At 40.2% G+C, this 26978-nt stretch overlaps 1 protein-coding gene across 3 annotated transcripts in view; it reads left to right on the top strand.

Moving 5' to 3' along the window:
• kcp (kielin cysteine rich BMP regulator) overlaps nt 1-26978 on the top strand; it is a 30198-nt gene that overhangs the window by 2383 nt on the left and 837 nt on the right. The window contains exons 3-45 of one of the 3 annotated variants that reach the window (XM_088299550.1): nt 1260-1332; nt 2323-2630; nt 3412-3580; nt 6112-6170; nt 6817-6910; nt 7148-7233; nt 7994-8090; nt 8705-8784; nt 8860-8945; nt 9029-9119; nt 9216-9315; nt 9798-9883; nt 9962-10055; nt 10129-10278; nt 11088-11194; nt 11286-11379; nt 12064-12237; nt 13242-13324; nt 14216-14309; nt 14445-14627; nt 14718-14888; nt 15058-15231; nt 15468-15550; nt 15648-15738; nt 16882-16964; nt 17131-17304; nt 17647-17826; nt 18393-18657; nt 19432-19514; nt 19595-19688; nt 20184-20357; nt 20452-20534; nt 20805-20925; nt 21471-21553; nt 21625-21724; nt 21807-21895; nt 21965-22067; nt 22136-22278; nt 23302-23474; nt 23545-23656; nt 24733-24834; nt 24900-25064; nt 25825-26125. In XM_088299550.1, coding sequence (XP_088155676.1) covers nt 1260-1332; nt 2323-2630; nt 3412-3580; nt 6112-6170; nt 6817-6910; nt 7148-7233; nt 7994-8090; nt 8705-8784; nt 8860-8945; nt 9029-9119; nt 9216-9315; nt 9798-9883; nt 9962-10055; nt 10129-10278; nt 11088-11194; nt 11286-11379; nt 12064-12237; nt 13242-13324; nt 14216-14309; nt 14445-14627; nt 14718-14888; nt 15058-15231; nt 15468-15550; nt 15648-15738; nt 16882-16964; nt 17131-17304; nt 17647-17826; nt 18393-18657; nt 19432-19514; nt 19595-19688; nt 20184-20357; nt 20452-20534; nt 20805-20925; nt 21471-21553; nt 21625-21724; nt 21807-21895; nt 21965-22067; nt 22136-22278; nt 23302-23474; nt 23545-23656; nt 24733-24834; nt 24900-25064; nt 25825-26125 — 5455 coding nt within the window. Of the gene's footprint in view, nt 1-1259; nt 1333-2322; nt 2631-3411; nt 3581-6111; nt 6171-6816; nt 6911-7147; nt 7234-7993; nt 8091-8704; nt 8785-8859; nt 8946-9028; nt 9120-9215; nt 9316-9797; nt 9884-9961; nt 10056-10128; nt 10279-11087; nt 11195-11285; nt 11380-12063; nt 12238-13241; nt 13325-14215; nt 14310-14444; nt 14628-14717; nt 14889-15057; nt 15232-15467; nt 15551-15647; nt 15739-16881; nt 16965-17130; nt 17305-17646; nt 17827-18392; nt 18658-19431; nt 19515-19594; nt 19689-20183; nt 20358-20451; nt 20535-20804; nt 20926-21470; nt 21554-21624; nt 21725-21806; nt 21896-21964; nt 22068-22135; nt 22279-23301; nt 23657-24732; nt 24835-24899; nt 25065-25824; nt 26126-26978 lie in introns of those variants that run through there. The other 2 variants (XM_088299551.1, XM_088299552.1) reach the window with 2 other exon arrangements.

Raw genomic sequence — 26978 nt, forward strand, 5'->3', positions numbered from 1 at the left:
AAAACCATTTAATATTGCATAACCTTAATTTGGTTGTTTTGTCTTTGTGGGCCCTGCGGTTGGCTGGCAACCAGTCCAGGGTGAACCTCGCCTGCTGCCTGAAGACAGCTAGGATAGGCTCCAGCACCCCGCGACCCTCGTGAGGATAAGCAGCTTAGATCATGGATGGATAACCCTAACTTGCAATAACTGCGTTAAGCCTGCGACCCTTCGACTTCACTAGACTGTTGCATTCTTCATTTGAAGGGCCGGTACTTTTCCAGGTCTTTACTGCAGCCTCTTTAAATTCTTGTTTCTTTCTGGGGGTTTAGCCCTTCAGCGTCCTCTTCACGAGGTGAAGTACATGCTCTTTTGGGTTAAGATCCAGTGGTTGACTTGGCCAGCCCAAGACCATTGGTGCCCCCCCCCCCCCACCTTGCTATTGATTGTTGTGTTGGCAGTGTGTTTTGAGTCATTGTCTTGCTACATGATGAAGCTTTTTCTGTAAATTGCCAGAAAAATGATTTTCAGCTTTCATTCTGCTGCTACCATCATGAGTCACATCATCAAGAAAAAATATTGATTCAAACTATAGAATAACTAAATAACTATATGCCTGTTCCAAAAGCAACTTTGCAAGCCCAAGCCATGACATGAACGACACCATTTGTTTCACAGATTAGCTCCATTCTTTGACCTTTCCATCACTTTGGTGGCGGTTAATCTTGGTCTCATCAGTCCATAAAACTTTGCTCCAAAGCTTGTGTGGCTCAAAATTCAGCTGTTTAAAATACGCAGTTTAAACAGCTTGACAAATTGTTGTAATGGAACAATTGCTCAACAAAGTACAGCACACACAAAACGACTACTCTAACAATCACGGGTCTTTTACCCCTAAACCAAATGTCTGACTTCGTACTAAGACTGAAGTATTTCCAGACTGCCGGAAATACACACACACACACACACAAAAAACAAAACAACTTTAAGTGGTCCTTGTTTGTAGGACTTGTGATTGTAAATCTACCCGAAGTTCAATCACATAGGATATTGAAGTGCAACCCACATGATTGAACATGTTCCAAAGGACTGGGAACTCAACAGCTGCAAAGTGGAGTGAATAAGGGATCCAGCGTTACGGAGTAATGGGAAAAAAGGGGTCAAGTGGTGTGTTAAGTGCACATTTAAAGCATTCAAGATTGATTGGTACATCAGAGAGGGAGATGGAGGAGATGAAGGGGATGCAGTGCCTCAACTTTTTTGTTTGGTTTCTTTTGTAGGGTCATTTAAAAAAAGCAGAGATCTCAATGAAGGCTTATGAGACACGTCCTTGGCACTGTGACAACGTAACAGGTAAACATCTCCAACTGCCCTGCCCCCCCACCCCAAAAAAAACTGTGTACTGCCGTTTGTTCATTGAAACGTAAAGATGAATTGCATCCCTTCTTCTGTGTGGTCTTCTGTCTGTGTGAAAGTTCATTTTTCAAAAATTGGTTTAAAGAAAAAGCTATTAAAAGAAAAGAATATAACTACAAAAACAGATATATCAAAGAAAAAGAAATCTGGTTAAATTAAAAAATGTGATTAAAAATAAGATTAAAAAAATAACATTTTAAATCAGATTAAGATTTAAAGTATCATTTTAAAAAATAAAACTGAATATAATAAATGTTTTCAAATCAGGTAAAAATGCTTGCATACTATACTAATACTAACAAAAGAAAACTATTCTTAAATGACAAACTTTCTTTCTGAAATTAAAAATGTGAAATGTCAGAAAGAAAACCGATTACTTCATTAATAAAGCACAAATATTTTTAAATCAGGTTATAAATAGTACAATAAAAACAGATAAAAATTAGTTTAAAAAATAATTAGAGATAAGAAAAAAGGAAAAAGATTTATAAAGGAAAGATTAGAATCACATAAATGTGGAGATACATATTTTCCATATGACCATATATTAGACATGCAACAAAACATTTTTTTCTGTGTGATCTGTCTTTGTCTTCCACACGTCTATACATGTGCATTTGGTGTATGGTCAACAACACTTCACGTAACTCTAGCGTGCTTTCGTGACAATTTAACAATTTCAATATGCCGAAGGCCACACTGACAGACATTTCCTGACTCTTGTTTACATTTTTAACATCTTGTCTTGCCATCAGCGGCTAAGCGAACATTAAGTCAATTAACTTGGCCTGGAAACTTCCAAGGCCTTGGGCAGGGGTTCCACTTAACATTATGTTTACATACTAGCCCTAAATGCGCTTTGAAAAAAAAAAAGTAATGCAGCGATATCTGTATTCTATGTACCTTTTTTTTTTTTTCTTCTTCTAGATGCTCTGCCTACATCCACTCAGATGCACCGGGCAGATTCACACAATGTCAGTGACCCAATGCTGCAACAGGAGGCTTCTTCCACCAGCGATAAAGCGAAAAGGAAGCACAGGGCGCCACTCCAAAGCGCTCATTATCCACCACACAGCATCCAGAGTGAGCAGCTGCAAAGGGGAGCGGTTCTGGGCCCACCAGGACTCCCTCAAAGGGGGAAGTCCGATTCCCAGGCCCACCGGGACCAGGGCCTGAGCAGGCTGCAAAGAAGGCTGGAGGATCTGGCTCGTATGCTGGACCTGCTTCAAGCTCAGGTGGAGACCATGCATACTAATCAGGCATTTTATTATTTAAAGGAATGTATGCAGTGTACATTAAACTCTCACTCAAAAGTTTGGGGTCACATTCACAATCATCTTGTTTTTCATGAAAACACACGATAAGTTTTCATTCTGGTGTGCACATCTTGGACACTAGCGGGCAGAAAAGTCAGACATACAGATATCCTATGCTAGAGACTCAACTTCTCAGTTATATTAGTTTTTCTTCACAGAGGATAAAGAATATATGCCTATAAGTAATATTGTCTGTCTGCATGTGTTGCTGCTGTGTTTGAGTCGACATTGCTTAAAGGATAACAACACCACTACAAAGATGCCTATGCTGTTTCCCATTGCACATTAGGCAGCGGAGATTATGTCAGTGTTTTAAGTATGTGTAATCCTCTTTGTTATATGTTTGGTTTGACAGTAACATTCCCAATAAACAGCTTCAAGCCTTTTTTTAAATAAACGATTTTCTAATGTCAACAGGCAAACTGCTGCCTGTTTGAAATGTATTTAGTCACCTGCTGCCATTTGTGCTTGATTTATACTTGCGTAGTTGTAAAGGTAGATCTAATCTTTTGATGGTGTTTGGCCCAGCAGAGAAGGCCTTAAAGGTCCTGACTGCATACCACTGATATATACTGCAGATCAATGATTGTTTTTCTTTTAAGAATACACACAATTCTCAGTGACCCCAAATCTTTGAACCATACTGTGTTGACTTTATACAGTACACACTATATACAGTAATTACTCCATGTTGTGGTAGAACGAGGCGCTGCAGTCACGAGTGCGCCACCTGGAGGGATGCGAGTGTGTCCGGCGGTCGTGTGTGTGGGAAGGCGAAGAGGTAGAAGACGGCCGACGCTGGCAGACCGACATCAGCACTGTGTGCACGTGCACGTCCGGAAGGGTCACGTGTCAGGCCAACATCAGAGGTACCGGGATACCCACGCATACATTATATGGGTGCATGTGTGATATATGTATATATATCCGAACATTAATATTCTAGTAGTGAATACAACCAAATGATTTTTGTACGTGGTCATCAAAGTAGCAGATGAGACAGGAAGCGCCGGTCAAGATCTTGAATGAATGATGAATGCATGCTCTGTTGCCACGACTGGGACAACTGAGTTGGCGTGTGTAATGACTGGTCGCCTATCTGGTTTCATCCCATTAAAAACATTTGTTGCCTGTCACTCAAGACTCTCAGCTGGCAAGTGAGTCTTCATTTTTGTGCATTTTGTGCAGGACTTTATGTTTTTATTGGCCCTCCTACGATTTCATAGGGTCTCTTAAATGGATACTTAACAGGGGATTGGTAGAGAGGTATTAAGACTGAAGTCCCTACATAGTAATAATGAGCTTAATCCTCTATTATGATTATGGACTCAACAGCTCATGCTCAAATGATCTCTGGATGTACAGCAACTGTGTCAATTTAGGACAAGTGGAAGAAGAGAAGCCTTTTGTAGGCACAGTTTGGCACAAAGCTAGCTAAAGTAAAGTCATGCTTGGATGAGTTTGGTGCAGAAGTTCACAACAGCGACCCCATCAGACAACTTTGTGGTGCCGTTGTCTGCCACTTGGCCTCCCCAGTGTGAACAAGGTTCTCACATCATCATTTCCTTTTGCCTGCTCTTCCATCTCGCCATTAATTGTTTGTGCATGTCGGCCTGAGGAGACTCCAGATGCGCACACTCCAGTCACACATGCACTTTGATCTCATTCACGCTTGGCTTTCTACAGGAAATGTTTGTTGGCTTCAGGCCACTCTATAGTCTTCCTCTCTCTGTGATAACTACATACACACAATTAAAGTAATTATCTCCCCAAAATTCAAGCCAAGCAAAAGTCATTTTATGAACTCCCACAGAGGCACTGATGTCACTTGTGTGTGTGTGCGTGTGTGTGATATGTGATCTGCCGGAAATCCTCCAGATAAATGTGGCCCCGAAGGAAAGCCGTTTGAGTATTTAGTCAATATCACCGACCATCTACGAGTACGCCCTTCGTCTTCGCGAGTAACACAGTTCATTGCATTTGTAAAATGACTGTGTCTTACTCGCAAGTTTTTTCATTATTGATTTACATTTCTACACAGTTGCAGAACAACTTTGACAATCCAATAGTTGGAAAATATGGTTGGAAAAACTGCACTAGTTTACAACTGTGCACTATAATGTGTCGTCTATAATGTCACTTGTAGTTCTAGTAGCACACAGTCAATAATCCGAGACTGTAAGCAAAAAATGAAATTAGCAACATATTCAAATTAATTTACACACAAAAAATTGTGATGGGTGATGTATAATTGATAATTCTAACAAAACAAATAGATAGATTAAAAGGGCATGTGTTATAAAAGCAAAAATACTGTATATATTGATAAAATCAAAACTGAATTAACGACTGTTATTTTTTTTTTGTTTTTCCATTAAAATAAATTCATACTACTAATTATTAATATACTATATGGAGGCAAATGTTCGAGGTTTATTATTAACCAAAATATGGAAATAATAAACCAAGCACATTAAACTCTAATTTAATGGCACACAATGTATTTTTTTTGGGGGGGGCGTTCTATTCCTGCTTGTATTTTGAGTATATGTTTTACATTTTAAGACTTATTATGACTGAGATTGGTGTCACAAACAATAACTTCCCAGCTATTAAGGAGAGTGACAAACGTGTAGAAACAACCGAAAAGCTTCAAAAAGGGTTCAAACGGACAACCCCTTGAATATTGCTGCATTACGTCAGTAGAGAGTCATGGAACTATGAATGTAACTGATGCGTCGCTTTGTGGTTTACTCTGTAAGTGAAGAGGTAAGCAAAGTTTCCTTTCAAAATCAAAATATATGATTATTTAAATTCGTGTAAAGGTCCCATACCATACTCAGTAACTGTAATAATAATAATAATGATAATAATCAATAATAATAATAATAATAACAACAATAATAATAATAAAATAATAATAATAATAATAATAATAATAATAATAATAATAATAAATTCGAGTAAGTCATTATATTACTTGGTTACTGCCAAATGTAATATATTACTTACTAGTGGGGACAAAGAGTGTACTAGTACATTGACCTAGCGGTCGGTAAAAGGAAATAAATAATCAGTACGGAAGATGGATGGACGGCTGGAATAAATGCTCCAAGGCCTTGTTATCATAGGCCCCACTCCTCCTCACACGGAAAAGCATGCGATATCACAGGCGTGCCGCCCTGTCATTATGACTGGAGCCAGATGTTGCCCATGCAGAGTGACCTGGTGAAAACCTGCTGCTGATTGGGAGGGGGGTGGGTGACACCATTATTTCCACATTCCTCTTTTTGTGGCTCAGCAGTGCACTTACTCCTGCTACGTGGATCACACGCGCATGTGTGCGTGCACGATGCACACTACGGTATAACGCCAACATAATGCTTGTTCTTCTCCACAGACTGTGAGCCACACGACACAAGAGTTCATAATGTGTCCCACAGCGCCAACACGTGTGGGGTGAGTTTTTCAAACACTTGCACCACATTGGCCTTCTTGTAATATTACCACACGTGCAATGTGATTTCAACGGCATTATAGGGGAAAAAAATAATATTATTAATATATAAAAATGTCACCATAATAACGGTTTAACAAGTAAAAAAACTAATTAAAGTTTCATATTCTCATGAAAGACATGTGATTTCAGGGGAAGAAAGAAATGTCATTATGAGAAAAATTTAAGAAATTCTACAAATATAAAGTCTGATGGGGCTTAGTTTTCTATTAAAAAAATAAGTACAGTAATAATTTGAGACAGAAAAGTATTACTGTCAATTTATTTTCAGTAAAAAATATAATTTCATGAGAATAAAGTAATAACATGACAGGGACAAAAATAAAACTATTACTTGCAGCAAACTATTTTTTTGGTTTGTTTTTTGTTTTTTTAAATTGGGCAGAATGCTTATAACTCCAAAATCACTTTTCTGGAGACCAATAAATTGGTCAATTACCAACATTGCATTGTCAAAGAGCACAAGCCATTTTCAACACAGAATAAAATCCTACTAAAAAGAGGATGGGAGACCAAATGCTACTATAAACAAATTGTTGCGCAAGATTTAAGATTTAAGACATTTGTTAGTGAAACAATTTTTTTCAGGGGGGTGAGAGGGATTGTTCGGGCGTGGCGTGCCCGCCGCTGGACTGCACGCAAAGGGAGAGCGTACCTGGAGAGTGTTGCCAGCGATGCACAGGTAACATTCCAATGGTAATCTTCGCTCACATTAACCCCAGAGTCAAAAGTTTCAAGAACAAGAGGTTATTGGTCAAAGCTGTATTTCACTGAGCGGCAAAGTGTGCGCTCATAACAAAGGTTGTCCTAGCAAACGTTTGTCCCCCATGTGTGAGATACAGGCTTTAGTTTGCAAGTAAGTAAATAAAATAAAAAATAAAAACTATTGCTTGATAACACAAGTTTGAATTTCTATCAGCAGGTTGCATCCACTCTGGCGTGCGTTACGACCACGGAGCAAAATGGAGGCCAGCTGAGAGTCCGTGTGATGTCTGCCACTGTTTGGTGAGTGCTTACTAAACTTTTATTGAGCCCAGACACTTGCATGTATTTGCAAAATTAAAAATTAGCAAAATCTCACAGCACACCACCAAACAAACATGTCCCCAAAAGAATATATCGTCCCTGTCCCGCGGAAACCTTGTATGTCCAGATTTGGTCAAATATTTTTTTTTTCACAAATTGATACTAAAGGTACCTTCCCACTTGTTCGGTCATTTTTAGACAATTTTAGCCTATTTAAAGCGATGAAAATAGCTTCGAAACAAATACAAACCTTAAATGCACTGCCGCTTATTTTTAAGAAGTCTTTACAGAAGTGTGGCAAAACTACTTCAGTTTCCTCCCTCCCCTGGAAGCTGTGTGGCGTAATTGTCGCTTTTTGAATGGTTGAGGCTCCACATGATCGCAGACTTTAAAAAGCTCGTGTTTGTACATCTTAATCAATACCAGCATTAATTTGGCAATTAAATGTTTAAGTCATATTATGTAAACGTAAGTGTGCAATAGCAATATAAATATAATATAATTGGAACAAAGCGGTGACTGGGAACTCAAACAAGCAGACTTAAAAAAAAAAAAACATCCTGTATAGTTCTCATTTTGACAGTACAAGGATTGCAGCCAACAGCGATAATATCCTGAAATTGTGATAATATGTGGTGGTAGTGGAGCAACATTTAATTGTTCTGCCCGTCAGCATTTATCACTGGCATAGAAACATGAACAGCAATAAGTGGAAATTCACATTGTGTTCTGCCGCCAGGAGGGTGACATTCTCTGCGAGAGGGAGCCTTGCCCCCCCTTGCCCTGTACCAACCCGGCGCCTCCTCCGCACCACTCCTGCTGTCCAGTGTGTCAAGGTGTGTGTGTCTTAAAATTATACAACTTTTGAAATTACTATTGTTTTTTTAAAATTCAAGTTTTAATTGTTTTTTTTAGACCAAGTTTGTTAGTTTTTATGTTTAAAACATTTTTTCAACGCAGTTTTGTCGCTATTAGTTTTAGTATTAGTTTTTTTCATATATGGAGTAATGGTGAGTTAGAGTTGTGTAATAAAGTTAATTAAACAACAATTCTCATACACTACACATACACATACTGACCTTACTTCTTCTGTTGCGACAGTAAAGCCATACAATACAATACAACTTTATTTATATAGCGCATTTCACAACATCTGGAGCTGTAACAAAGCGAAATCAACACATTTATAATGATCCCCGAAAGCTCATGTGGGATATTGACAGAAGAAGACGAAGGATATTCCACTAAAATTATAGTCAGTTTTAATTCATTTTTATGAATTTAGGATGTTATTCCAGTGAGTTTAAAAAAACATTTTAGTTTTTATTTAATTCCATTCACGAAAATGTTATTTTCGTTAGTTTTCGTTAACTGTAATAATCTTGGTGTCTTGTCATGTAAGCGTGTGTGTGCGTGCTATTAAGTGTGACCGTGAGTGTGTGTCTTCCAGGTTGTGGAATGAATGGTCATCACTTCCCAAATGGAGCTGTGATCCCTACAGGAGATCGTTGTGAAGAATGCTCATGTGTGGTAAGTCCAACAATTCAAGTGACATATTTTTAAGCACGTCCGCAGTGGTTAGTGAACACTAACTTTATGATTCAGGACGGAAATGTGGCATGTTTACCTCGTCCATGTCCTGCCCTCTTTTGTCCAAATCCCGCGCATAATGCCGGAGACTGTTGCCCACGGTAATGCCAACTTTCTATTAATCAATCAATCAATTTAATTAGACAATGCATGCATGCATCCACTTTGTTCATGTGACTCGTAGGTGTGATGAGTGCAAGTACGGGTCTCAAGTGTACCTGGACGGACAGAAGTTTCCGTCCACGGGTGACCCTTGTGTTGAGTGCCGCTGCACTGTGAGTTGCACTTTGCACGTTGAAGGCTATCTTATTGTATGAGGGTTTCATTATGTTGGTATGAGTGCAATGCAAACAGTCCATGCATTTTGCCAGGCAGGTGAAGTGTCCTGCGAGCGCACGGAGGCGTCGTGTCCTGCGCCACACTGCAGCCACCCGGTGAAACGGAAAGGAGAGTGTTGTCCAACATGCGATGGTTTGTATTCTCCAGAATCTATATTTCATTATAGTTTGTTATATTTTTGAAAAAATGGGTGTTTGGAGAAAATGTATTATAATTTAGAGAGATTCTGGAAAATATATATGCTAGTGTTTTTTTTTTTTGTTGTTGTTTTTTTCCGATTTCTAAAAAAAATGTATATATATATATATATATATATATATATATATATATATATGTATATAGATATATATGAAAGTCGAGTATTTTGTTTGGCAAAAATATAATATTTTCAAGAAAAATGTCATTTATTTTCGCTTAAAATCTAATAAATTGTGTATATATTTTCAAGAAATGAGTAATCATTTTTCATTTTCAAAAACAAAATTCATATTGTTGGGGGAAAAAAAGGTTTTTTTTTAAAAAAGAAAATAAGAAACGTAAATATTTTCAGGAAAAAAGTTCAATATTTTACAGAGAAATTTTTTTTTTCCATGTGTGTGTGTGTGCTCGGATAGAGTGCGAGTTTGACGGGAGGGTGTACATCAACGGAAAAGTGTTCGTCCCGCCCGGAAGTGGCCCCTGCCTCCAGTGCAGGTGTAAGGCAAGTACTCACACAACCACTAATTTGTATTCTTTGAAACGTCACATGGCATGGTGACATGTGTTTGCCGTGTTACAGAGCGGCAATGTTGTTTGCCACGAAGAGAAGTGTCCACCCGTGCGTTGCTCCAACCCTGTACGGGACCCGCATCGCTGCTGCCCAGTCTGCAAAGGTTGACCCACCCAGCGGACTCTTCATTAGGTACACCGTAGTGAATAGATGACACCAACTTAATCTCCATGCAGAATGTGTGCTGGATGGCTCAGAATATGAAGATGGCTCCAAGTGGCACCCTGAGGATCCATGCTCTAGTTGCACGTGTGTGGATGGAGACCCCCAGTGCAATCGCATCAACTGCCCCCCCATCAAATGTCTGCATCCCACCAAGATCGCTGGTAACTAAACGTGAAAGCACGCATGCGTTTGCTTGCGAGGTGTGTGATATTATCACATGAGAAATGAGAAAATCCTAACAAATTACGGTACATTTTCAAGCATTAGAGATATTAATAACAAAAAGAAAAAAAATGATTCCTGAGAATATTCCTAGATTATTTGTAGTGTTAGAAAGAGGAACACATTTCTATATAGTAATAAAATAAAAAGAAATCACAAAGTATCATAATACTTAAATATAAAATATAAACTAAAATATATTTTAGTAGAATAAAGTAATTATTTTTTAACACTCTAAGATCATTTTGCAAGAATAAACTTGCAATATTGTGAAAAATACTGTTGGGTGGGAATAATGTAGCAAGATTACCAAATCAGGTAAATACATTGCAAGAAAACAGTGCAAAAATTCAAAGGCAAACAAATTAAGAAAAATAATAATAATTTTAATATCCCCAAAACTAGGAATACTTTTTAAAATGAAATACTATTGTAACAAGTTAATATATATATATATATATATATATATATATATATATATATATATATATATATATATATAACAATAAAACTATTGCAAGAAAAAAAGTAAAGGATATTACTGGAAAATATTGTAATAATACATATTACATTGTGAAATATTACAACACTTCATTTTCAATTGAAAAAAAATCATATGGTCAGGAAATTCAAGAAAAAAAGATTACAAACATTACAAAGTTCAAGGAAAACCCATCATTGACGTAGAATAAAGTTGGAATCTTAAAAGGCGGAAAGATCCATGTGTATGTGGTGCATCCGGCTTTAGGCTCCTGCTGCGAGGCCTGCGACAGCTGCACGTATCATCGCCGTATCTACGGCAACGGGCAGACATTTGGGACGCCTGAACAACCGTGTCACGTGTGCACCTGCCTGGTGAGCATGCGACCAACACATTCCACTTCACACACCCTGCAACCCATACAAATTAACCCTTCCTCCTCCGCCCCTCCCCTCCCCCGTGCAGCACGGCACTGTGGAGTGCGAGAGAAGGCCTTGTCCAGCACTCAACTGCAGTAACCCATATACAGCGCCAGGAGAGTGCTGCCCGAAATGTCCAGGTATCTTACAGCGGCGTATGAAAGCATTTCACCGGTGTGTGTGTGAGTATTTCAGTAGCTTACGTGAGAGCATTATTAATATTTTCACTCGTGAATGTGAGAGTGTTTTAGTAGTGTAGGAAACCATTTTAGTTGACTGTGAGAGTGTTTCAGTAATGTGTATGGGTGTTAAGTAGAAGACGACAGCGCTTCAGTAGTGTGTGAGCACTATCGGCTGACATTTCAGTATTGTGTGAGAGTGTTTATTTTGGCTGTGTTCGGCATTTCAGTGGCGTCATTCAGTAGAAAGCGTGAGAGTGTTTCAGTAATGTTTGGGAGCATTTCAATAGTGTGTAAAATCAAACAATATTTTGTGTAGTTAATGTGAGAGCGTTTTAGTAGTGTATGTAGCATTGCAGTTAAGTGTGAGAGATCGTTTCGGTAAGTTAGAGTGCTTTAGTAGTGTCTGGGGGCGTTTCAGTAGTGCATGTGAGAGAATATTTTTTTCACTTGTGTGTATGGGAGAGTTTCAGTAGTTTTTTGCTAGTGTGTGTAACAGGATTTCATTATGAATTTTTGCGTGAGAGTGTTTCAGTAGTAGTGTGAATAGTTTTTTTTCAGTAGTGAGAGGTGTTTCTGTCTGATCACCTCATTTTCTGTCATCTTTGCGTCCCGATTTTAATGTGATTATTTTCCCTGGGCAAGACTGCTTGTTGGAGAAACACGTGTTCGTGGATGGCCAGGCCTTTGCCAACCCGACGAGTGCGTGTGAGGAGTGCAAATGCCACAGCGGAACCATCGACTGCCGGCAGGCTCAGTGTCCTCGGCCGCGCTGCAACGCGCCACTCTTGGGCACGTGCTGCAGGAACGACTGCAACGGTGAGCCTGTCCATACGTACAACACAATACACAGCAAATTTTTTTGCCACTGAGACGATCACACGCGTAACTGAAAAACTCTCACACTTCTTGGCCCATTCACACAAATTTGTCACAAATGCTACTGAAAATTGAATAGCTCACACATTATACTGAAATGCTCTAACACATTACTGAAACACTCTCACAGGTACTAAGGAAAAATTATTGGCTCACACAGGCCACTGAAACTAACTAAAATATTCTCATAGCACTACTGAAACACTCTCACACATTGCCGAAAAATTCTGACACATAATTATATGTATCATAATAATTTGCTCACATTCATCACTGAAATGCTTTTACACACTACTTAAACGCTCTTACATTCACTACTGAAAAATTCTTTGCTCACATCCACTCCTCAAACACCCACATAGCTGGATTTCTCTCAGGCACTTTTAAAAATTATTTTCTTACATGCACTTCTGAAATTCTCTCATACATTACTGAAACACTCTCAGCTCAGCCTCACTACTGAAATACTGTAACACACTGCTGAAAATTTAATCACTCACATACACTAGAGCAGGTGTTTTCAAACCTGTTCCTCCATGGCGGGTGTCCTGCCTGTTTTCTATTGCTCCCTGCTGCAACACACCTGATTCAAAGGCTCCGAATCGTTAGCCAGCTTCTGCAGACCCTTCTAAGTGACTGATGATTTGAAAAAGATGTGTTGCAGCGGATGGAAAAAAGGCAAGGAAGCGGACCTCGAGGAACAGAATTGAAGACCCCCGCAGAGAAACACACACGCTAGTGATTACTGAAATGCTTTCTCACACTCTAACAGCCTCCTAAAAAAATATTTACTCAAACACACTACAGTAAATCTCTCACCATATTTAAACTGCTGCTGAAATGTGATTTGCTCACACGCACTATTGAAATCTCTCAAATGTAACTGAAATTACAGTACGAAACTATTGATATGTGTAATACCGTGACAACTTGTTACTATTCAGGATGCAGTTACGCTGGGAAGGAGTATCCCAACGGTCACCAGTTTGCACATCCCACTGACGCATGCAGGACCTGTAGCTGCATTGTGAGTCTTCACATTCACTCTGGCTCATTTTCTCCATCATGTCATTTGTTTCAGTCAACGTTTTAAAATTGACTTTTTGAGCCTTTAATGCAATTAGTTGAATTTCTGGAGTGCCTGACCATCTATTGAATCAGGTGTCTTCAATCCTGTTCCTGTTCCTTTCGGGGTTTGTTTCCTGGATGTTTTTCATCTCTCTCTGCTGCATCACACCTGATTCAAATGATCAGGATCATTATCCAGCTTCTTCAGACCTTGCTGATTATCTGATCGTTTAAATCAGGTGTGTTGCATCAGGGAGAAATGGAAAACATCCAGGAAGCAGATCCTAGAGGAATAGGATGGAAATCCCCATCATTAGCTTTATCTCCTCCCAGTTCACACTCATTTTTTTGTACTCTGTGTTGGGAAACCGCGCAGTAGAAAAGCACAGGGTGGGGAGTGGCCCATTTGTGTCAGACAGGACTGACACTTAAAACTATTCGATTTTTTTCTGTAATTGTTTTTTTTTAAATAACATTTCATTTTAATTTTATTTTGACAAAAATATCACCATAAATTTGATTTACATTTAAATTGTCGTAACTGTGATAAGTGGTAAAATTAATCAACAATAACGGTGAAATATAGTAAAACTACTCACCTTTTGAAGACAAATGCACTCATTCTCTGTTTCTACTCATTTTAATTAAACATTGCGCTTCAAGCTACATTCTATTAACCTAAAAAAAATGGTTTCCCGCCATGGCTCCCCTTTTGTTTGAATTTTGAGAGAAATTCCAAAATTCCAAATGATACCACGTTTTGTGCATTTGACTTTGGAGGATCTACTTTGTAAGTATGAAATTAAATTAGGGTGCGCAGTACATAGCTAAGTTGTTTTGTTTCCTGCAGAATGGAAACGTCCAATGTCTTATGAAGAGGTGTCCAACCCTGTCATGCTCCAACCCGCACGTGTTGCCTGGAGACTGCTGCCCCCAGTGTCCTGGTGAGGAAGTGCAAGCAAAAGCACAATTTGGGATAAATGCACTATTCAAAGACAGCACAATTATCCAAAAAGTGCTCTTTGATATAATCTTGCGCATTACTTTATTTTCTCATGTGTTACTTGATGTGGCTGCAGTGCCGCCTCTGGATTGCGAGATGGAGGCCCAAACGTACCGACACGGCGAGCGCTTCTACTCGCCGTCAGACCGCTGCCAGCTATGCTCGTGCGCCAATGGCACCGTGCACTGTCAGAGGAAGCCGTGCACCTTCGCCTCATGCTCTCATCCTATCACGCGGGACTGCTGTCGCACCTGTCAAGGTTTGACAAGGGGGGATATCCGTCCGCTTTTAACATCCAACTTGGCCCTTGAGCATAAACGTTTGCCTGCGCCTTCTGTATTTCTGGCAGGCTGCCTGTACGAAGATCGAGAACGAGCCAACGGGGAGATATGGGACGACTCTTTGGACGCGTGTGCTGCGTGCGTGTGCCACGAGGGGTCCGTAAGGTGCGAGAAAAAGCGTTGCCCCCCCAGCAACTGTAAGCATCCTGTACAACGGCACTGCTGCAAGTCCTGTGATGGTAAAGAAAACTTCCTCAACATACACCACTCACTAAATGGGAGGGATGAAATTGGGTATTCCGTTCAACCTATCAATTACGTATATTATTGTTTCATTAATTGTGAGTATGCTATTCAGTTTGCTGTCTATTACATTAAAGTATCTATCTCATTGTCTGCTTTGGGCAGGCTGCATGTATAACGGCAGGGAACACGCCGACGGAGCTGAGTTTGCTGACGACAAGGACCCCTGCGCTGTGTGCTACTGCTACGCTGGCGAGGTGGTCTGCACCAAAATGCCTTGCTATGGAAACTGCCGCCACCCGTACAAAGCACCTGGACAATGCTGTGTAGAATGTGAACGTGAGTTAGAGCTAAAACGTGTGTGTGTGTGTTGTAAAGTTGGGATTTGACCAGAATTAAGTCGTACTATTTTTTTTCACCATTTGTTGCATTACATTTTTTTTCCTGGCCATTTTTAAGCAAAATATTTTTATCTTATTTTTATAGTAATATAAAATAACTCTGTTTTGCTTTTTTATTACATTTAGTCTTAAGGACAGGACAACACAGTCAAAATATTTGTCTTGATTTGTCAGGATGCTATTTCAACGGAGTGGTGCTTGCGAATGGACAGTCCATACCTGACCCGGGAAACTCTTGCTCAGAGTGCACCTGCAAGGTAGTATGAAACGTACACACACTCACGCACTGCACACAACACACACACCTTGCCTTTACAGCTTCACACGCCATAAAATGTGTGCATTTGATTTCAGACTGGCACTGTGCACTGTTTGAAAAAGTCGTGTCCGGTTACGCTGTGCTCTCACCCGGTCACAAACACGTGCGGCTGTCCCGTGTGTGACGGTAAGTCGTCCTTTGGCTCATACGTTGATTACCGTGTATGAAAAAAAAAAAGCGCCTTTAAGTGGATGTTCACTATGTACTGTCACATTAAATGATTGTTGAATAGTATAATGAGTACTCGACACTTAACTGTATTGAACTTGAGGGCGACACTGCAATGGATTTCATTCATGTCATCAAATATGCCGTCTGAATTTGGAGGCTATCTATGATGGTGGGATGCATTGAGGTGATCAATGAACTCGTGTGTATTTGTTTATTTATTAAGGACATAAAAAATGGTTGTTAATCTTTTAGTAATTTGAATTTAATTTTTTATTTTATTTTTATTTCCAATCATAAGTGTTTGTAATATATTGTTGATGTTGTTTATTTATAGATGATTACAATTATTTATTAGTTACATTATTTGTTCCAAATAATTTTAGATCCATTTATAATTTTATTTTATTCTTGAATTTAACGTGTTGTATTTTTATCTTTTAAATTAATAGTGTAAGAAATTCTGGATTTTTAACTTTAACAATTTTTTCAAGTAATATTTTTTTCATCAGTGGATTTGAAATAAAACTTGCAGTACTATATCATATTTGTAATTTTTTTGTGATGTGCTTTTGTTTTTGCATGTTCATTCTAAACTCATTCTTATTGATTTCCTTAGACAGGAAACTGAAACAACTCAGTTTCATTTCACGCCGCAATGTAGTTCTGGAGGGCAGTCACGACTGTGAAAATCAAGTAGACACCACATTACATTCATACTTTTCCCCTACAGATTTAATTAGAAATCAGAAGTGAATATTTATGTTCACAAATGTTGTTCAATATATGTTACAAATGGATTTAGTGAGGAAAAACATTAATACCTGTAAATAGTGAAGAAAAATTGTAATTTTAGTCAGATTTTAAGCCAAAATGAAAAAATAAGTACATTTAGCAAGAACCAAAATGTATTATTTGCTTTATTTTGGCCTCTAAAAAGTAAGTGGCAAGCCAGATCCGGCACGCGGTCCTTACGTTTGCCTTACAAAATCTATTTCAATTATTTATTTATTTTTATTTTTTTTTGCTTCTATTCCTGCTAATCAGTTATTTACTGTCTCAGTGATCTCATTCGCTGTCTGATTGACCGCATGTCTGCAGGTTGCCACTTCCAAGGCGTGGATTACATCGATGGGCAGATGCTGGTGGGAGGAGAACGCAGCTGTCAGGAGTGCACATGCTCAGTGAGTCTGACAATCACCATTAAGATACACACTAAATGCTGCACATACTTGTTGTTTTGTTATTAATTAATGATATCATATGGAAAGCACTTTAGTACAGCTCCAGCTTCTGTGAAATGCGCTGCATAAATAAAGCTGTTTTGTATTGCATTGTTATTCACCTCAGAGGGGCGAGGTGGTTTGTACACAGAAAAGATGTACCGCCGTGTCCTGCTCTCATCCGGCGCTGGACGGATGCGCGTGCGGCGTTTGTGACGGTTGTAACTTTGAGGGGCAAAACTGTTACAACGGAGAACGATTCCCTCATCCAACAGATGGTTGTCAGCTCTGCTCTTGTCTGGTTGGTACAAACACTCTAAAGTCCTCCGGCAATCTGTTTGCTGGAAATGTACACCGTGCAGTCTCGGCTTCATTTGATCACGGAATTCAATACAATTTCATGATGCATTACGTTACGTTATTTAAAACACGGAATGCAATCCAACAAATGAGAATGAACATAGGACCATGCACTTCCTGATCAAAATGCATGACAAAAATGCCATTTCAAATATGGACAAAATTAATCAAGGGGCCACTCAGTGTGGTCACTACATGTGGCTTGCCAGGTTCCCATTCCCGCTTTAGGACATATGATGCGCACAACAATTTCATGTGTATACGTGTGTATATGTGCATGCAGAACGGCGATGTGGTGTGTTCACACGTGGTGTGCCCGAGCACCACTTGCTTACATCCGTCGACCCACCCGGGAGAGTGTTGCCCCGTCTGCACGGGGATGTGTCGACATCACGGGAGGGAATATCAGTCGGGCTCGTCCTTCCCGTCGCCCTCTGACCCCTGCTCCTCCTGCTCCTGTCTGGTCAGTCCACTTACAAGAGACTTCCCAAACCTTTCTCCCTGTGTGCACACCCATTTGAGCATTTCTTCCATATTTTCGATATTCGCACTACTAGCATACTATTTGTCCTCTGTGGTAAAGTAATACAGCGCACTATTAGAACTGCTGTGTCTCACTAGTAACATGGAGTTGTCCTACAAGTGATGATAAAGAGCATACTAGTACATGTCATTTGGATCTCATTAGTGATGTTTTTTGCACTTTTTTTTTTGCATTGACATTTATGCACACTAGTAGGACAACTTTGGCATAATTGAAGGACATGGTGAGGTAAAGCTGGGCATGAGCTGACAATAGTTGATAATGTCACTAGTGCACAGTTTTGTCTCACAAGTAACAGGTTCTACTAGTATGTCAAATTTTGTAATAATGTAATAAGTAATGTCATACAGTGGTGGAAAGGAGTGATGGGGAAAAAAGTTACTAGTAAGACACAGCCGGTTTAGTGTGCTGAATTATCTTCCTTGTGATGATAACGAGCATAATAGTACATATAAAGAATACATGCTTGCACTTGCATCCTTCAGGAGGAGGTGGTGAGCTGTAAGAGGAGACCTTGTCCCGTGCAGTGTTCCCACCCCGTCCCTTCTGACGCCTGCTGTCCCGTGTGCGACTCCTGCCTGTACGAGGGCGTGGTCCACGCCCATGGCCAGGTCTTCGCGCCCTCCTCCGAGCCTTGTCAGCGTTGCACCTGTGTCAGAGGCACAGTCGCCTGCGTGCCCCTCGTGTGCCCGCCAGCGCCCTGCAGCCGAGCCGTCACCAAGCCGGGACAGTGCTGCCCCGAGTGCACAGGTACTGTGCGCACTGTAGGACCATGTGGTCCAACTGTTGTGGTAACAGAGATTGGCGTGGTGATGCTGCTAAAAAGTTACACAGCACTAGCAGCAAAGTTAGAAAAATCATAACAAGACACACAAAAAAGTCACATGGACCCAAAATAGCGCAGGTGATGTGACACAGCTATTTTTGGTGAATTCCCGTGCTCAAACTCCTATTATGGAATTTCCCCAAATGAGTCCCAATATGAAGTAGACAGTAATATTTTTCAACCTTAAATGATCCAAGTCCCATATTTTTCCTTACAAAACTGGCACAGCACACCATAAACAAATATGTCATAAAAAGCATATTTTTGAGATGATAAGTCACATTCTTTTTCATAGTTTGGCTAGTCCTGCAACTTATACTCAGGTCCGACTTGAATTTATTAACACTATATCTAGGACTGACCTCCAAAATCCCCGTTCCCTAATCCTATTGACGGCAGCGTTCGAAAATATAATTTTTAACTACGCTAAAGTTTTTATTTCACTGTAGTTTAAAATGGGCCAGTTTACCTTAACTAGAATTCATTCATTCATTTGTTGCATTACGGCCAAAGGTGGCGGATACGTTTGGTACACTTCCTGAAATGTTTTGCGTCATCATAATTCAAAATGATTCTTTCACAGGCAAAAATCCTAAATGGCAATTCCAAGAGGGCCATCGCACTGCCTTATTCTCAATCTCTTGTGAGAACTTTCATATCCATTTTAAAGTGCAAACTATATGTTGTTGTATTGTCAGGATGTATGCTGGATGGACAAGAGTACAGTGATGGGCAGACATGGACCCTGACCTCAAACCACTGCTCCACATGTACCTGTCAGGTGACAATTCTCATCCTTTCCCTCAAATTAAGTGCCAGGAATTTTCCAGGGTTGACATAATCTACTTGTATATTTTACAGGCTGGCAGGGTGCAGTGTTCGTCTCCAAAATGTCCCAAGCTGGCCTGCATGCATCAGCTGACCGATCCGGCGACCTGCTGTCCTCGCTGCAGAGGTAAACGCCAGCACATGGGCGCCAACACAGTGGTGGAAAAATAACCAAGGACAAATATGAGCCCGTTTTGACAAATTAAGGAGTAAAAAGTATAGATATCTGCTTTCAAAAGTGGAGAGGAAAAATAAAATGTGGTCAGAAAAAGAAATACAAATAAATACCTGATCTTCTCTTTTCATTTATATACAGCAATCAAGTAGGGCCAGGCAATTAATCAACATTCAATTGTCATTTTGATTTTGGCATGAATTAAACACAACTTTATGATTTTTTTTTCAATTGCTTTTATTTTAATATATTATTATTATAATACTTTGTTACTACTGTTGTTCTTTCAAGGTATATTTAAAGTTGATTTTTGATCATTTTGAAATTAATAAATAATGTTAATCACAAATAATCCTGATTAGCAGTTTTATTTTTCCCTTAATCCCTGCAATCGAGTATTTGTAATTTGCAATAATGTGAAGCTGAAACATGACTGTCTGCTATCAGGTTGTATGTACGACGGAGGCGAGTACGCAGAAGGAAGCAGCTGGTTCGCTGACTCGTCCCACTGCCGCAGTTGCATGTGCGTGGACGGAGTGACAACATGCTCGGAGGTCCGCTGCCTGTCCCCGTGCAGCAACTTCATCAAAGTGCCCGGGGAGTGCTGTCCTATGTGTGCCGGTAGGACAACTCAGTCATGCACTACGTGCGATGCTCCACCATCGTGTGGCGTTTCAGTATCGTGTGGTTTTTATTTTTTTATTTTTTCGGGTAGATTGTGTGTTTGAGGGCAAGGTGTACGGCCCAGGAGACAGCTTCCACCCGGCTGGAGACCCCTGCCAGGTTTGCACCTGTCAGGTAGGAATAGCATGGTGCTTTTTCTTAGCACTCTCTAATTCAGGGATGGGTGAGAGAGAGAGAGAGAGAGAGAGAGAGAATTAATAATAAGCCTTTCAATGTTTTAATATTTTGTATATTACAATACATTTGAGAATTCTTGAACCACCCCCTTTTTTTTGCTGATTTAATTTGAATTGTTTTGGTGTTCAACACTGATTGTGACACTCTGTAGATGAAGCAGACATTCTTTTGCGGTAAGCATATAACGCAAGCCACATGTGTATTCAGGTGATGCCAGACGGAGAGCAGCACCTGCGCTGTTACCGCAAACAGTGTCCCAGCCTGGTGGACTGTCCCAAGAACAACATCTTGTTCTCTGGACCCGATGCCTGCTGTCCTGTCTGCGCACGTCAGTAGGACTTTTATTGATTCAAACTGCACTATTCATGAACACTTGGTACCCAGATGGAGTTTCAATGGCCTGAATTTCTCAATTGATCATAAAAATGTCATCTGGTCTTCAGCTAAGTCTCAAAAGTTTTCTTCAACCAAAACCATTTAGACGTATTATAAACACAATATCTAAATGTTATGTTGAATGAAGTAAAAAAAATCAAAAAGTAATTAAGATAATGCTTATGCAATACTGTACTGTAAAAAGAGCTACAGTCGCTGATGCGCTTCCAGCTGTTTCTTGGCAAAAGAATACAAAATGAAAATACCAGCTAGGAGTTTATGTAGGCCAAGACTAACACACTGACTAAAATGTCAAACAAACGTCTGCTGTCGTATTTTGGGAGAAAATGCATTTGCTATATGTGTGTATTGGAGTGACTTGCTGAAAATCAAATCACATTTTAGGATCAATTTATGCAGAAATCCGGGTTAGATTCACATGCTTTTTTTTTTTGCCACCTTGCATGCATGTGCACGTATATTTGTTTGTGTATCCAGAGCCTCTGAGTAACTGCACTTCTACGCTGATCGGCAATGAGGTGTTGGCTACAGACGACCCCTGTTTCACCTGCCAGTGCAGGGTAATGCAACACAACAAAATGTGAATGTTTTGACATCATTTTTGCAGTGTTCGTGCGTGTGTGTTGTGTAGGATCTAACATGGACTTGCCTGCATCGAGGCTGCCCCCCACTAACTTGCCCTCTCAGTGAGCAGTTCACCCCTCCAGACTCGTGTTGCCCTGTGTGTAAAGGTGACGTGATTGCAAACCTCCTCCGTGTTTTTTGACACTTTTGTCAAAGAGGTGTTTCAAATGACCATGACTTCCTGTGCAGAGTGTGTGATCGAGGGTCAGAACCGACGCGTGGCGAGCGGCAACAGCTGGACGGACAGCGATGACGACTGTGTCACTTGCTCCTGTAATGTAAGTCCTACGTTGTATAGGGTTGCAGAATTTTTTTTTTCAATCTTTGTGTGTGCCCATGTTATTTAGTTGGGCTACATTGAGTGCAGCATCGAGGAGTGTTCATCCGCGCCTTGTCCCGATGGTCAGAAACAAGTGAAGGTTGTCGGGAAATGCTGCCATGAATGTCAAGGTAACACAACCGGCCATCTTGCGAGTATGTTTGCTGGCTGTAACTCTTTGTTTTTGTGTGTGTTGTAGACTGGGGCGTGTCATGTGTGCACCAGGGCACTGTGTACCAGTCTCACGAGCAATGGCAGGTGGACGAGTGCACCGGCTGCACTTGCGTGTCCGGAGATGTGCACTGTCACAGTGAACGCTGCCCTCCCCTCAAATGCGATACGGTCAGTACCACGACAAGACATTGAAGCCTCGCTTTTCCCGAGGTTAGGTTAGGGACCAACAGCACAAACATTGTCATGGTGATTGGAGAGCTGCTAAGTGCTTAATTTATATTGGGATGAGTCCAACAATGTATTAAATTCATTTCTCGTAAAAAAAAAAATAAAAAAAAATGCACAAATACCCCAAATGACAAGACAGCTAGGACAGGCTCCAGCGCCCCCGTGTCCCTCCCGAGGATAACCGGCTCAGATAATGGATGGATGGATTATATTTTCTGAATATTTTATATATATTTATATGAGGGTGGGGCTTTACTGCATGAATCAAAAAAAGTGGTTTTTTTCCCCTAAAGAATTTCTACATACAAAAACACGTAATGACAAAGTGCTAATCAAAATTTTAAAATGTCTATCCTTTTTTTTTTTTTTTTCCATGTGTGTTTCATAAAATATCATAGTATTTAAAAAATCGCAACTGGATTATTTTGTATTAGAGTCAATCCCTAATTGGATTATTTTTTTCCTTAAAAAAGGCATCTTGATTTAAAATCTCATAACGAACTAAAAAGCATAATTTCAAAATGTTTGCAACAAAAATTTAATAAAACATACAAATACAAATCAGCTTGAGTTTATTATAAGATGAAGTGAATTAAAAAACTTTTTTTTTAATACTAAAAACCTCAAAACCCATAACGTCCAAGTGAAAAGCATCATTTGAAATATTAATTTTAGGAATTAAACATAAATAAAATATGACATTTTGCTACTTTGGGAGGGTTGACTCAACTGTTTATTAATTTTTTCTTAAAAAAAAAAAAAAAAACTACACACAAAACAACCCACGTGTATAAAAATTAATATTTTAAAATATTTGTCCATTTAAAAAAAATAAATAAACATGAATAGAACATTATGGTGACTGCACATTGAAAAGGGTTTACTAGGCACTCATTAGGCACATCTCTCACACCTCATCACAACTCCACTTTGTGTGTGTGCATGCGTGCGTGTGTGCGTTAGGACGAGATGCCATCGGTGGTCCCAGGCTTATGCTGCCCTCACTGTATCCCCCGACCGGCCACATGCATCGCGTTTGGCGACCCTCACTACCGCACCTTCGACGGGCGCATGCTGCACTTTCAGGGGTCGTGCACCTACGTTCTGGCGCAGGACTGCCAAGGCGGAGACTTCAGGTCAGAGGGTCACCGTGGCCACGGGAAAAGCGTGTGACACTTTGATGACATCCTTTCTCTGCTTTTCAAGTATCCATGCCACGAACGATGATCGTGGCCGTCCAGGAGTGTCTTGGACCAAAGAGGTGACCGTCTTCATCGGTGATGTCACAGTGCAGCTGCTGCAGGACTGGCTTGTAAAGGTTTGTGTGGAAACGATACAAAGAAAGGGAAACACCATCCCTTCAACCTCTCAGAGGAGACATTTCATACCTTTTATTCCACAATTTTAAACAGTTCACACCAGGGCTTGGGGTATTATGGAAAAAAAATGTTAATCATGATTAATTTGATTGATATTGAAATAACAGCCAATAAACACAATTATTCATTGATATCAAAGCATAGTATTTATACAACTATCAAAACTCAACTTTAAATACACATTCAAAGAACCAGAAAATAAATTCGAAACAAATTAAAATAATAAAATATTAAGACAATAGCAATAGAAAAGATATAAAATTTTAAATAAAATACTGTTGCTGTGCACGGCATTGCCTCATCAGGGCAATGTGGTGCCGATCTTGCATGGAGTACACACGTTAAGAAGAGTAAAATTACAAAGTTGCGATTGAGATTTATTATGATAACTATTTTTTTCAGATAAGGAAGATTTCTTTTTTTTTTGGATCGTTATATTACTTTTCTGTATGTGTTCCTACAGCGCTTGTGTGTAAATATTCGTTATTATTGGAATACCACTCCTGGAACTTGATGGTAATTTTCTGTTAGCCTGTCAATGGGATTTTACATTGACTGCTAGCATTAGCTCTGGTGATCAAATCAAATCAGATCAAATTTTATATATACAGCACTTTTCATACATAAAATGCAGCTCAAAGTGCTGTACAATAAAAACATCCAAATTAATATAAAAAATTAAAAACCATAATTGATGTTTCTAATACAAAACATGTCTTGTACTTAAATATACAATGTGAGTAATTCTTTTTGTAGTGTTGCCTAGTTTTTCTGTAAACTCCAATTGGGTTGTCATTAGCTTTAAACAGGGCAGTATAACAAGAAAAAAATAATTCTTTGATTCGAATGCTTTTATTATAGTGAAAGTTAGTCTGGAGCCTTCACGTATCAAGTGCTAAGTGAATGTCCAAGTTGGGTCTTGACTAAATTTCAAGCGGATCCAGTCAAGTCGTTAATTGTATTGAAGTAAATCTCGCTGAGTCACGTGATTGTCTTGCCCAACGGTGCTCCTCAGGTAGACGACGAGACGGTGGTATTGCCGTTCCTCAGAGAACCGTTCATCTACGTGGAACGAAAGGCCAACACCATCCTGCTCAACAGCAACATCGGCATCAAGGTCTGCTTGTGTTCTATTTGGAGACGATCCGCAAAGTAATCATTACGCTCTCGTATCGTATCCAGGTGCAGTGGAATGGCCGTTCCCACCTGGAGGTGAGCGTTCCGGGCTCTTACAAGGGAGTCACCTGCGGCCTGTGTGGGAACTTCAACAACTACCACCAGGATGACCTGCGCATGCCCAGCGGACAGATAAGCCTGTCGGAAGCCGACTTTGGCAACAGCTGGAGGGTAAAAACAAAATAACAATTTCAAACAATATAGGAAAGATTGGCTGACTGACAACTTTTTGCTTTCAAAGTAGGGTTAAAATCAATGATTAGGGTTTCAAGCCAGGATTAGGGTTTCAAAGTCGGGTTTGAAACAATGATTAGGGTTTCAATCTTTGGTTAGGATTTCAATCGAGGGTTACTGTTTCAAACTAGGGTTTATCCTAACCCTAGATTGAACCCCTAATTGAAACCCTAACTCTAGTTTGAAACCCTAACCCTAGATTGAAACCCGAACCCTAGTCTGAACCCCGATTTTGTAACCTTAACCCTAGATTGAAACCCTAACCATATATTTAAACCCTACTTTGAAACCCTAACTCTAGGTTGAAGCCCTAACCATAGTTTCAAACCCGTTCTAGGGTTAGGATTTCAATCTCTGGTTAGGGTTTCAAAGTAGGGGTGCAAACTAAGGGTATCTCAAAAAGTTATGGTAAAATATGTTTCTTGTTTTTTTTTTAACAAAATTAGTTTTTCCTTAAAAAAATTATAATTGAGGGGATTTACCCATTTTTTTTTAAATATGCTTATTCCCTTTCCTGTGTCAAAAATGTTTTCGTTTTAAAGAAAACTGCAAACCAAGACAACAGAAACCAAAGTGCAACAATCAAAAACAGAATGCCTACAATGCAATTTTTTTTGCATTTTCCAATTGTTCATGATTCCGTTTGTACATATGTACCATCGAAGCTGTTCAACAAATGCATGATTGTGTTACTCAGGTTACAAACGGAAGTTACTCCCGGACATCGTGTCGCCCGGGCGAGGACGTGGACCCCTGCAAGGAGGCGGGCTACCATGCCCGCAAAAGCGCCAACGCGCGCTGCAAGGTCCTCAAGACGGCGGCATTCAGGCCGTGCCATCGCGTGGTGCCCCCCGAGCCCTGGTACGCCGCTTGCGTCTACGATCTGTGCGCCTGTGGGGCCAACACCGACGAGTGCCTGTGTGACGCCTTGGAGGCCTACGCCGGAGAGTGTCGTGAGGCCGGTGTGGTCCTGCAGTGGAGGGGACCCTCGCTGTGCGGTGAGTCGCAAGGCTCGGCCGCCAAAAGCAGAGCAAGCAGGGGGTGTCTGGTGTATTTACTTGTCACTTGCTTGGGACGTTCTTATCCGACAGGAGACTGAGGAGCTTGAAAATGCAGCAGTACTGCAAAGTGGGGAGTACGGAGCCGCTAATTTTAGTCCTGGAAATGCGGGGCTCAAAAATACAGACACAGGAGATTAGATTATTATCCGAGAGGAGAACGGGGGCAGCAAGGAACTAAGCCCTGAAAGAAGTATCGCTGCCCTCAGGGGATAAAATCCAAATACTATATGCTGAAAAGTAAATACAAGAAACATCCACTGGAAATAATGACAACTCCAACAGTCTCCATTTTGCTGCTGCAGTCCATTTCCTTGCTGCCCTTAGTCTCCTCTTGGGTATGACGGCTACAATATATTGAGAACGAAATACAAAAGGCACTCCTTCTCCCCTTTTTTCCCCCACCTCTCCAATTTCAAAAGGAACTACTCCAAAGTCTCTTCTTATTTGCAGTGCTCCATTTTCTTTTTGTCCTCTGTCTCTGAGAAAAAAAAAGGGTTTCTTTTCAATGCTCAGAAAATGTAATGTTCTTTATGAGACACTCCCCTACGTTTCCACCGATTTAAGTACCCCACTTTCAGGGCAGACGGAGTCCTGCAAGAAAGTGGAGACTGTGGAGTCTTCAATTGTGTTAATAGAAGAGCCCTCAGTCTCCACTCGCGTAAAAATGTGTTTCCCCTCACCACACTCTGAAAAACTAACCAACAACTCCTCAGTCTCCACTTTTCTGCAACACTCTGCTTTTTGCTGCCCTCCATTTTGAGACTGTGGAGTGTTTGGTTGTGGGAAGAAA

Source organism: Idiotropiscis lumnitzeri, chromosome 6, assembly GCF_059441095.1.
Source record: "Idiotropiscis lumnitzeri isolate Australia: NSW breed Sydney's pygmy pipehorse chromosome 6, RoL_Ilum_1.0, whole genome shotgun sequence".
Classification (NCBI taxonomy): Eukaryota; Metazoa; Chordata; class Actinopteri; order Syngnathiformes; family Syngnathidae; genus Idiotropiscis; species Idiotropiscis lumnitzeri.